At 59.8% G+C, this 11,668-nt stretch overlaps 2 protein-coding genes across 2 annotated transcripts in view; one reads left to right on the forward strand and one right to left on the reverse strand.

Moving 5' to 3' along the window:
• The window catches only part of RHBDF2 (rhomboid 5 homolog 2), a 30,055-nt gene extending 23,992 nt beyond the window's left edge, over positions 1–6,063 (forward strand). Inside the window, exons 10-19 of the mRNA XM_050764209.1 lie at positions 1,786–1,897; positions 2,128–2,202; positions 2,403–2,564; positions 2,805–2,914; positions 3,045–3,108; positions 3,208–3,302; positions 3,623–3,698; positions 3,845–3,945; positions 4,111–4,264; positions 4,883–6,063. Coding sequence (XP_050620166.1) covers positions 1,786–1,897; positions 2,128–2,202; positions 2,403–2,564; positions 2,805–2,914; positions 3,045–3,108; positions 3,208–3,302; positions 3,623–3,698; positions 3,845–3,945; positions 4,111–4,264; positions 4,883–5,302 — 1,369 coding nt within the window. The 3' untranslated portion in view covers positions 5,303–6,063. The remainder of the gene's footprint in view (positions 1–1,785; positions 1,898–2,127; positions 2,203–2,402; positions 2,565–2,804; positions 2,915–3,044; positions 3,109–3,207; positions 3,303–3,622; positions 3,699–3,844; positions 3,946–4,110; positions 4,265–4,882) is intronic.
• A 1,077-nt stretch (positions 6,064–7,140) lies between these two features.
• On the reverse strand, positions 7,141–8,724 carry AANAT (aralkylamine N-acetyltransferase). Its single transcript, XM_050764426.1, has 3 exons — positions 8,342–8,724; positions 7,924–8,078; positions 7,141–7,586 (listed from the first exon to the last, which is right to left on the reverse strand). The coding sequence occupies exons 1-3, from the start codon at positions 8,694–8,696 to the stop codon at positions 7,281–7,283; spliced, it is 816 nt and encodes a 271-aa protein (XP_050620383.1). The 5' UTR covers positions 8,697–8,724; the 3' UTR covers positions 7,141–7,280.
• Between the last annotated feature and the right edge of the window lie 2,944 nt (positions 8,725–11,668).

Below are 11,668 nucleotides of genomic sequence, written 5' to 3' on the forward strand. Positions count from 1 at the left end.
AATGTTCATTGAGTGTCACTGCCTGCAGGCCCTGAAATGGAGCCCCCAGAGGGTGCAGTGGGGAGGGCAGGGTGAGTCAGAGGCCAGTTAGAAGCTGGGGCCGGGGCTGGGCGCCATGGCTCACACTTGTAATTATTAGCACTTTGGGAGGCTGAGTCAGGAGGATTGCTTGAGCCTAGGAGGTTGAGACCAACCTGGGCAACATAGTGAGACCCTACTTCTGCTTTAAAAGAAGAAGCTGGGGCTGGGAGGGAGGGGACTCTGGGAGAGGCTGTGCAGAGCCCTTGAGGAAGAACAGGGCATCTGATCTGCAGCAGCCCAATAAACACTGGGCCCAAATTAGAAAATAACAAGCAGGCAGGGGGCGGTGGCTCACGCCTGTAATCCCAGCACTTTGGGAGACCGAGGTGGGTGGATCACCTGAGGTCAGGAGTTCAAGACCAGCCTGGCAAATACTAAAAACACAAAAAATTAGGTGGGCGTGGTGGCAGGTGCCTATAATCCCAGCTACTCAGGCTTGAGGCAGGAAAATCACTTGAACCCGGGAGGCAGAGGTTGCAGTGAGCTGAGCTGAGATCGTACCATTGTACTCCAGCTTGGGCAGTAAGAGCGAAATTCCGTCTCAAAAAAAAAAAGAGAAAGAAAGAAAAAGAAAACAAGGGCCAGGCGCGGTGGCTCAAGCCTGTAATCCCAGCACTTTGGGAGGCCGAGATGGGTGGATCACGAGGTCAAGAGATCGAGACCATCCTGGCTAACACAGTGAAACCCCGTCTCTACGAAAAAATACAAAAAACTAGCCGGGCGAGGTGGCGGCGCCTGTAGTCCCAGCTACTCAGGAGGCTGAGGCAGGAGAATGGCGGGAACCCGGGAGGCAGAGCTTGCAGTGAGCCGAGATCACGCCACTGCACTCCAGCCTGGGCGACAGAGCGAGACTCCGTCTCAAAAAAAATAAAAAAGAAAAAGAAAAAGAAAACAAGCAATGGCCAGGCGCGGTGGCTCACACCTGTAATCCCAGCACTTTGGGAGGCCTAGGTGGGCCTATCACCTGCGGAGGTCAAGAGTTCGAGACCAACCTGGCCAACACAGTGAAACCCAGTCTCTACTAAAAAGACAAAAAAAAGTTAGCCGGGTATGGTGGGAGCCTGTAATCCCAGCTACTCGGGAGGCTGAGGCAGGAGAATCACTTGAACCCAGGAGGCGGAGCTTGCAGTGAGCCGAGATCATGCCACTGCACTCCAGCCTGGGTGACAGAGGGAGACTCCGTCTTTCTCTCTCTCTCTCTCTTTCTGTCTCTCTATCTATCTCTCTATCTATCTATCTATTTATCTGTCTATCTATATGTATATAAAATAACAAGCAATGAAAGGTGTGGTGGGTGTCCTGGAGGAGGACAGAGAGGGAGAGTGAACAGCTGGTAGGGAGGGGGCGTGGTCAGGACAAACTGGTGTCCTGTGGAAAGGCCCCGGGGCTGCAAGGGCAAAGTGCCTCCCAGGAAATGCAGGCAAAGAGACCAGCGAGGTGGTCGGGCAGGCAAAGCTTTGCAGCCAGCAAGAGGGGGTGATTTTGGAATTTGTCTCAAGGCCAGTGGAAAGCTGTCAAAGGGTTTTAAGCCAGGAGAGAGATGCTTGGAGGCTCATCTTAAAAGTTGCTCTGGTTTCAGATGAGTTGACAGGGCAGAGCAGGGAGCCCAGGTGAGCCATGCGACTGGGCCAGGGTGGCCCCGTGGCTGGGACTGGGGGTTGGAATAGGAGCTCGGCTCGGCTGACCTGAGGCCTCTCTGCACAGGCCCTACTTCACCTACTGGCTGACCTTCGTCCATGTCATCATCACGCTGCTGGTGATTTGCACGTATGGCATCGCACCCGTGGGCTTTGCCCAGCATGTCACCACCCAGCTGGTGAGTCGGGTCGGGCTCCATGCTGGGGATCCCAGCCTCCCCCAGGAGGCCTCAGCATCGTAGGTACCTAGTCCCTCCCACCGCAACAATCTGGCCCCAGCAGGGCGGTGCTCAGGCTCGCCATAGCCTGGCCCCTTCCTGGAGGCTCTTCCCTGGGGACAGCTGCCGCAGCCCCCCATGCCCAGGGCTCACACTGTTCTGAGGCTTCCTCTGCACTACCTCCGTGACAGGTGCTGCGGAACAAAGGTGTGTACGAGAGCGTGAAGTACATCCAGCAGGAGAACTTCTGGATCGGCCCCAGCTCGGTGAGGGCCCAGGCTGGGGGACATCATCTGAGCCAGGAGTCCCTGTGCCCTGTCACCCCCAGCTGGGCAGGTGGGCTCCTCACCTACCTGCAGGCCCCTCATCAAGGGGAGACTCTGCGGGGCAGAGGTGGAGTGATGGACCCTTTCCAGGTCTGGGGCTCAAACTCACTCTCTCCTTCCCCTCCCTTTCCCTTCCCCAGATTGACCTGATCCACCTGGGGGCCAAGTTCTCGCCTTGCATCCGGAAGGACAGGCAGATCGAGCAGCTGGTGCTGCGGGAGCGAGACCTGGAGCGGGACTCGGGCTGCTGCGTCCAGAACGACCACTCGGGCTGCATCCAGACCCAGCGGAAGGACTGCTCGGTGGGGGCAGGCCCTCCCTCCCTCCCCTGCCAGACCCTGGTCCCAGACTAACTCCACTTGCCCTGGCCTGGTGGACGGGCCTTTCAAGGGCAGTGACCACGTTCCCTCCTTCCCGCCCCATCCTTCCCAGACCCCCCCAGATGAGACTGAGCCCTGGGGAGATGGGAAAAGCCTCTGTGCCCACTCCAGTGGGGGTGACCTGGCCCTGGCATGACCGACCAGTCCTCTTCCGCCCTCCAGGAGACTTTGGCCACTTTTGTCAAGTGGCAGGATGACACTGGGCCCCCCATGGACAAGTCTGATCTGGGCCAGAAGCGGACTTCGGGAGCTGTCTGCCACCAGGACCCCAGGTAGGGCCTGGAGCCTCTGCTGGGCCTGAGGGTCAGGCATAGCCAAGCCATCTGAGCCACCCACAGGGAGGTGAGTAGGTGGATGTGGCAGGCTGGGTGTGCCACAGCCCAATCTGAACCCTGTCTCCAGGACCTGCGAGGAGCCAGCCTCCAGCGGTGCCCACATCTGGCCCGATGACATCACTAAGTGGCCGGTGAGTGAGTGTCCCTGGCGGGGAGTGGTCCGGGAAGGTCAGGGACGGGGGACCTGCCTGCTGCACAGCCCACCCCCCTGCCGGTGCCCCTCCTGGCAGATCTGCACAGAGCAGGCCAGGAGTAATCACACAGGCTTCCTGCACATGGACTGCGAGATCAAGGGCCGCCCCTGCTGCATTGGCACCAAGGGCAGGTGAGCGACCTGGGCCCTGGCCTCAGCCATCCCACCGCCCCCTGAGCTGCGGCTTCCTGTGGGCCCTCTGCTCTTCCACCGTCACCACCTACAGCCGCTGGGCTGATGCCCTCCGATGGCTGTCCTTCCCTCCCCTGCTCTGGGGCTACCCATGGTGTGAGCTGGAGGAAGGGAGCTTGCTCCAGAGTGGAAGGCTCTGGAAGGGGCATCCCCCTTCCTGCCAGCGATGCCTGCTGTAGCCAGGTGCTGGGCTCTGGGCAAGGTGGGCAGCGGTTATTCGGCGCCCTGATGTCCCCTCTTGCCTCACCACCCCACCCCAGCTGTGAGATCACCACCCGGGAATACTGTGAATTCATGCACGGCTATTTCCATGAAGAAGCAACGCTCTGCTCCCAGGTGAGGCGAGGCAGGCCTGGGGTAGTGGAGAAGAGAACGATGGACATGGAAGCCTGCTGGGGCTGGGGCTCACACACTCCCTCCCATGTCGGGGCCTCAGACTCAGCCTGCTTCTGGGGCGCTGAGCACTGTACGCCCACCCCCAGGTGCACTGCTTGGACAAGGTGTGTGGGCTGCTGCCCTTCCTCAATCCTGAGGTCCCAGATCAGTTCTACAGGCTCTGGCTGTCTCTTTTCCTACACGCTGGGTAAGAGGTTCCTCACTGCCCCCGAACCCGACCCCTGTGATGGCTGCCCAGCGAGACCCCTGGGGAAAGGTTCCTGGGCCAGGGCATGGCCGGCCCAACCCACCGAAGCTTACTGCTCCTGAAGTGCCTGGCTGAAGGCCGCTGCCTGGTGTGTCCCTCCCCCAGCGTGGTGCACTGCCTCGTGTCTGTGGTCTTTCAAATGACCATCCTGAGGGACCTGGAGAAGCTGGCCGGCTGGCACCGTATCGCCATCATCTTCATCCTCAGCGGCATCACAGGCAACCTCGCCAGCGCCATCTTCCTCCCATACCGGGCAGAGGTAAGGATGTGGAGGACGGGACCCCTTCTGCACACAGGGGGCCAGCCCTGCTGCTTCTGTTCCACCCACCTGGGATCTGCCAGAGGGACACGGGGCCCCTCCTGTGCTGGGCTCCACAGAGGATGGACAGCTAAGCTGGGGGCTTACTGGCTGGTCTCTTAATCCCAGCAAGAGGGAAGAGTGATGCTCTTGAGTCACCCTGTCCCTCTGCCACCTCATTTATCTTCATAACCGTGCCCACTGCCCGACAGTATGCCAGGTATCTAGGTCGAGCGGTAGGAAATGGCCTCGTGCACCGTCAGCAGTCTGATCAGTTCCACCTGACTGATCTAGCTTGTTCAGTGTCCGTCCTCTCCCCACCATGTGCGGCCTGGAACAGGCTTGTCTGTCTTGCTTACTCCTGTGGACCCACACCAGGCACGTACACAGTAGGCACTCAGTGTTTGCTGAAAGAATGGGTGGAGCAGGCCCAGCTTTGGTCCAGCAGCTCCAGCTGACCCCCCGCCGCTCAGCCTTGCCTGCCAGGGAGGAGCTGATGGATGGGGTGACCCAGGGTGCAGACCCGGCCCAGGCCGCCCACCCGATGCCTGAAGCCGCGTCTCCCCTGCCCCACCCCAGGTGGGCCCGGCCGGCTCACAGTTCGGCCTCCTCGCCTGCCTCTTTGTGGAGCTCTTCCAGAGCTGGCCGCTGCTGGAGAGGCCCTGGAAGGCCTTCCTCAACCTCTCGGCCATTGTGCTCTTCCTGTTCATCTGTGGCCTCCTGCCCTGGATCGACAACATTGCCCACATCTTCGGCTTCCTCAGTGGCCTGCTGCTGGCCTTTGCCTTCCTGCCCTACATCACCTTTGGGACCAGCGACAAGTACCGCAAGCGGGCACTCATCCTGGTGTCGCTGCTGGCCTTCGCTGGCCTCTTCGCCGCCCTCGTGCTCTGGCTGTACATCTACCCCATTAACTGGCCCTGGATCGAGCACCTCACCTGCTTCCCCTTCACCAGCCGCTTCTGTGAGAAGTACGAGCTGGACCAGGTGCTGCACTGACCGCTGGGCCACACGCTGCCCCTCAGCACTGCTGGCACAGGGTCTGCCTGCGAGGGCTGCCCTCTGCAGAGCGCCCTGCGTGCCAGAGAACCAGAGACCCAAGACAGGGCCCGGGCTCTGGAACCGGGTCCTGCCCTGCCAGGCGAGGCTGACTTCACATGAGATGGTTGATTAAGGTGGGATTTTTCGGGGGCGTGAGGCCTGTGTGATCCTGGCCTAAGCTCGGGCACACCCAAGGCACCTGCCTCTCTGAGCCTTGGGTTCCAGGTCCTAACATCCCGTTCCCCGCTGGGACCACCTCCTGGGGCCGGGTCCTTTTCTTCCCAGGGTCCTCAGCGCTGTCTCTGCTGGTGCCTTCTCCCCCACTACTACTGGAGTGTGCCCTCACTGGGGACGTGGCTGTGCCCTCAGTTGCCCCAAGCGCTGAGTGCCCACCATGCCCCTTCCTGTTTCTCCTCCTACCTCTGCCCTGTGAGCTGGCGGGGAGCTGGCGGGGAGGGGAGATCCACAAGGCTCTCAGATGGGACAATGTGGGAAAGGCTTTGGCCATGGTCTGGGGGCAGAGAACAAGCGAGGAGACACAAGCAGACCTCAGGTAGAATGAGACTGGGCGGAGCCACCCTAGGGCCTGCTCCCAGGGGGGTACTCGAGGCGCATCAGGCCCATTTTTTTACCAGTTTATATCATGGTCTTCATTTTTAAAAGTAACGCTAACTTTGTACGGATGATGTCTCATGGATTAAATAATATTCTTTATGGCAGTATTGTCTTCAGCGGAGACCTCAGGTCGCATGAAACTAAGATTTGGGGGTGAGGGGTCAGCCATCAGCAGCTCAGAGACAGCGGTTTGGCCCAGTGGACAGCAGAAAACTTGTGGAGCATCTTGGGGATTTAGTTGGGCCAGAAAGCAGACTGGGGTCACGTGGAGACCCCAGGGGTCCACTTGGGACGGCTGGGTTGAATCCTTAGGCCCCTGGGGTTCCCACTCCCACCTGCTCTGCGTTGGCTCCAGGGCAGGGAGGGGGCTGCCTGGGCCCAGGGTGGCCTGCCCTGATGGGGATGGCGCTGAGGAGAACTTGTCCTGTTACCCCACCTGGGGACGAGTCCACTCCCTGTACCGGTGCCTCACCCACCACACTGAGGAGCGGCACAGAGTGTGACCACTTGATTACCATGGGCAGAGGGCCCTGCACCAGCTTCCCTGCCTCAAGCTGCCTCCGCAGCACAGGCCTCCCGCCTCTGCCCCATCTGCTCCCCACTATCCCCCATTCCAGTGGCTAAGAGTGAGAAAGGGCCGGACGCGGTGGCTCAAGCCTGTAATCCCAGCACTTTGGGAGGCCAAGACGGGCGGATCATGAGGTCAGGAGTTCGAGACCATCCTGGCTAACACGGTGAAACCCCGTCTCTACTAAAAAAATACAAAAAACTAGCCGGGCGAGGTGGTGGGCGCCTGTAGTCCCAGCTACTTGGGAGGCTGAGGCAGGAGAATGGTGTAAAAACCCAGGAGGCGGAGCTTGCAATGAGCTGAGATCCGGCCACTGCACTCCAGCCTGGGGGACACAGCGAGACTCCGTCTCAAAAAAAAAAAAAAAAAAAAGAGTGAGAAAGGGCATCCACGAGGCTGGGGAGAATAAGGACCCCCCTTGAGCAATGGGCTCCTGTCAGGATGCTGCCTTGGTGCCTTTGCCCACCTGCCAGGAGGAGGAAAGGAGCCAGGGAACCCACAGCGCCTCCCATTGTCCCCACTTACCAACCCAGCCCAGTCTCAGGTACAGAGTTCAGAACACAGGAGGTCCAGAGGCCTCGTGGGAACAGACAGGACACACCACTCCAGCTCGGGCTGTGAGAAGCCACCCCATCTCCTCTTTATTTAGCCCTGCTCTCTCCACTCTGGAAACTGCTGTCTCCATGCTCAGCTGAGCTAAGGGGCCCAGGGCAGAGACGGGGATCACGTTGGCAGCCAGGTGGGCAGCCCAGTTCAGCAGCCGCTGTTCCTGCGCAGGAAGGGGTGGCCCTGCAGGGAGCAGTGGAGCTCCGTGAAGCTGAGGGAGCCCACGGTGATGGCGCAGGGGCCCATGGCGTGGAAGCCGAACCTCTCATAGAAGGGTACCAGCGCGTCCTCGCACATGAGCGCGGCCCGGTGCACAGCCGGCTGGCTGCCCAGGTGGTGCAGGTAGCGCCACAGCAGGATGGGGCCCCTGCCCTGCTGCCGGAAGGCGCAGTGCACGGCCAGCACGTGCAGGTGGGCTATGTGGCCCCCAGGCCTGTGCATCGTCAGTGACTCCTGGAGGTGAGCAAGGGACGAGAGCCCAGGTCACTTCTGCTGATGCGTGCTCCTCCCCAGCCACCGACCCAGACAGGGAGCAGGTGTCCCCTCGGTGCCTGTGGTCAGGGCTCCCGCCCCAGCCAAGGAGGGCCCCAAATTTTGAGCCATACCCCCATCCCCATGGAGAAAACTTGAAAACCCAGAACGCCTTGCCCTGGGAGGGGGCTGTGGCCTATACTCATCTCTCCAGTTCTGGAGGAATAAATCCCAGCCCCTGGGCTCCCCTCCCCACCGTCTGGCTGACCTCTGTCTTCAGAGGCCTCCCTGGAGCTGAGCGTCACAGCCCCGTCCTCACCTGCATGAGTCTGTCCTTGTCCCAGAGTGAGCCGATGATGAAGGCCACAAGGCAGCCCTCCTCGAACCAGCCCAGGGACAGCTCCGGACACAGGGTCAGGAAGTGCCGGATCTCATCCAGGTACAGGGGGCAGACACCCAAGACGGAGACGAAGGCTGTGGCAGGAGGCTCAGGTGGGCAACTGGTAGTCGCTGTGCCTCACGTCCACTGTCTGCTGCACCCCGAGTGTCTACTCAAATGCCCCATTCCCCCCAAGAAAATGGGGTTTAGGGCTGCTGTTTCCTCCACTTTCTTGAGCGCACACATGGTCTGATACTCTGGGACCCAGCCTCCAAGACAGGAGACTCAAGGGTCTCCTCCCCACAGGATAACTGGACCGGAGTGGAGCTTCCCTCTGACCCTGTGCGGGGCCACTCACCTTCACGCTCGATCTCAAAGGCGCTGACGGCGTCCTCCGGGGTGAGGCAGCGAAACTCGCTGGCAGGGAGCGTGTGGCGCCGCTGACAGCTCGAGATCGCAGGCGGCAGACGCGGGGCCTCCGGTTTCGGGGGGTGGGTGCTCTGTGTGGACATCCTGGCCACTGGTGCCTCCCTGGGGCACCCCACCTTTGGAAGTGGCCTCCTAAGCCACGGAGGGCCTCCCAGCACCTGTTGGAGAACATCAAGGGGCAGGGGTCTGATCCTCATCTCCAGGGAGTCTGGCCCCACACTGTGCATCTGGCCTCTTTTATAGCAGGAACTGGGTGGAGCCAGCCCCCAAATCAATGGGCACATTCCCCGGGTACCTGGTCTTCAAGGCTGTTACCAGGCACTACAAACATTGGCACTGTCTCCCCACCTTTCCCTCGCAGCCAGAAGGATCCCTGGAGGTCTGTCCCCTTGCAGACCTGCAGACACTGGTCTCAGGTGCCTTCTGGGTGCTTCTGAGCCCCAGAGATGGTGGCAGGGATGAGCAGGGCTCCGTGGAGCCTGGGGCACCCCAACCCTGCTGCCCACAGCGGGGAGGCAGGACTCCTGACCCTCCACTGACCACATCTAATGCAACTGTGCAGTGGGTGGGCCCCCGGGTCCCCCACACCACCATTCATGTGGTTTATCTTACCTCCCCAGAGGGAGGCTTCTGGTTTTCTGGGTGCAAGATCCTGTGGCGAAGAGCTTTTTAGGTAGTCTCAGCCCTTGGTCCTAGAGAAAAAGCCCCTTAATCCCCTTAGGGAGCCTCTATTTCTATCCAGATGGCCTCAGACTGGGCCACACATATGCAGGATTTGTGGTGGGGGGTGGGGAGGTTAGAGGGAGCCGGGGGCTGCAGAGGGCCTGGGGGATGGGGAGGAACAGGCAAGGAGGATGCATAGGATACCCCCTGCCCCACACGTCCAGCTCATCGGACATGCCTCTCTGGGCACTCTTGTCTCCCAAGACACCCTGCAAATTTGCAGTTCTTAGAGGAGGCCATCCCTCCCTCCACCTTCCAAGACACTTAATAAACTCCATGACTCCCATGTTTCCCTCCATGTCTAGAAGCTCCAAGCAGGGAAGCTCCTGTTCCTGAAGGCTGAGAGCCAGGAGCTGGGGTTCCACCTACCTGGGCTGTGGAGAGGGCACCGTGTTCCCTCCACAAAGCCAGTGGCCCCGGGGACCTGTCCGCGGGCACAGGAACCAGGAAAATCCAGGACTCCTGGCTGCAAGGCTGTAGTAGCAGATGTTACCAGGGCAGCCTGTGGTCCTGTTCTCAGAGGTTTCTAATCCCCCCCACCCCACCTCTCAAGCTATCCCAGGCAGGATGACGCCAGCAGGGCTCTGGCAGCCTCTGCCCCTGCCTTGCTGAAGGGAAACGTCAGCTCTGGTGCCCTGGGCACAGAAGGGATTACCAGAGGCTGACTGAGGCCCCAGGGTTTGGGGAAGAGAGCATGGGGCTTAGCCTCAGGGGTCCAGCTCTAATCCCTGCTCTGTCACCGACTGGCTGGGCACCAGCGATTTCCCCCTCTGTCCCTTGGAGTCTTGGACAAGCCCACCTCTTATGTGGGAGAGTGGGTAGGAATTCAAGCTACCAATTTGTGCACTTTAAGTATGTTCTACTTCAAGTTTACTTAAATATTCAGGAGGTTGCTCTACCAAACATCTCAACTACAAAGCTCTCTGACTGCCATTGACCTTGGTTCCACCCATTCCCATGGCTGCCTGGGCCTTGGCACCTGGTGCTGGCGTTCCCTCGGGATGCAGGCCCCTCTCCCAGTCAGCCCTGACTACCCCCTGCCCTCCAGCTCACACCCCATCCTGCGCCCCTTAGCTTTTCTCTCACCGGCACCTGCCCAACCCCCCAGGCCCCTGCCGCGCCAGCGCCTGCCTCTCCGCCCCATCCAGCAGTGCAGATCCCCTGTCCATCTCAGGCTCCTGGGGGTTCTGAAGGTTGCGTCTCACAGGTGCACTCTTTTGACCCCCCACAGAGGAAGCTTTCGCTCCTACCCACAGTTTGGGACAGACCTCTGAGGGTCCTTCCTGTCCTGGCAGCCTGTGAGCGCCACTGCTTACAGCACTTGCTACGTGCTGGGCCCTGGATACGTGTCTCCTTTAATCCACACGGAAGCCCGGTCAAATGAGTATTAACCATATGTTATAGAGAAGGAAACCGAGGCACAGACAGGTTCAGTAACCTGCTCAGAGCCATCCAACAAGTGAAGTGGGAGGGGCAAAACCTCCTGACATGCACAGCCACTGCTGCGCTGGTGGGACTCACTGCATCTCACAATGAGACTCCTGGTTCCTGTCTTCATGATTCTCCTGCTGGGTTTCAGTGTCCTCACAGGTGCACTCTTTCAAACCCCCGCAGAGGAAGCTCCTGTTCCTACCCGCACGGTTTGGGACACAGCCTCTGACCGTGGAGTGACCCCATCCCAGTGCCCCCGCCCACCCACCACCTGCACTCCTCCTGTCTCTGGGTCCCTGTCTCCCAGGGCCCTTCTCGGCTCTCTGAGGCCCACCTGCCTGCTAGAAGGGACCCTCGACAGACCTCTCAGGACCAACCAGAAACCTCCTTGGGCTCGGTTTGGCGGGGTGATCATGTCCAAGACCTCAGCTGGGCATCCCCACCTTCAATCCAGAGTTCCCCAAAAGGCCTCTTCTCTCCCTTCATAGACTCTGTGGCTCCATGGCACCCCCTGGTGGCCAATCCTAATCACAGCCACTTGGCAATGCCTGAGAAGAGCCTGCTGTTCAATCGGCCTCTCCCTTTGCTGACTTCCACATGGCCCTGTTCTTTCTGGACAACACCCTAGAGGTCTAGAACCTCAGAGAACAGGATGAAGCAGTAAGCCAGGCATAGTGGCTCACCCCCGTAATCCCAGCACTTTGGGAGACAGAGGTGGGAGGATGGCTTGAGCCGGAGAGGTCAAGGCTGCAGTGAGCCAAGACTGCGCCATTGCACTCCAGCCTGGGCAACAGAGCGAGACCCTGTCTCAGAAAAAAACAAATACAAATAAATTTTTTTAAAGATGAGGCGGTCTGTTAAACATGGTGAAACGGGGAAGTTCAAACCCTTGTGGGACAGGAGAGGGGACAGAAAGGGAGGGCAGGGTGATCGCTGGGACCTTTGTCCTAGTCAACAGGAAGAAAACCACACGTCACCACCAATGAGAAGGAAAATTAGGAGGGTGAGGGGCCCACAGGGTGATGGGTACAGATAGAAAGAGATCCCTGGGCCTGGGCATAGTGGCTCACACCTGTAATCCCAGCACTTTGGGAGGCCAAGG

The sequence above is a fragment of the Macaca thibetana genome, chromosome 16, assembly GCF_024542745.1.
Source record: "Macaca thibetana thibetana isolate TM-01 chromosome 16, ASM2454274v1, whole genome shotgun sequence".
In the NCBI taxonomy this organism is placed as follows: Eukaryota; Metazoa; Chordata; class Mammalia; order Primates; family Cercopithecidae; genus Macaca; species Macaca thibetana.

Bases quoted from the DNA above. Each gene is read 5' to 3' on its own strand.
- AANAT (XM_050764426.1), bottom strand. From the start codon at position 8,696: ATGTGCCCATTGATTTGGGGGCTGGCTCCACCCAGTTCCTGCTATAAA. The intron at 8,079-8,341 runs GTGAGTGGCCCC...CTCCTGCCACAG, and splicing joins CTTTGAGATCGAGCGTGAAG to CCTTCGTCTCCGTCTTGGGT. The intron at 7,587-7,923 runs GTGAGGACGGGG...GCTCACCTCCAG, and splicing joins ACAAGGACAGACTCATGCAG to GAGTCACTGACGATGCACAG.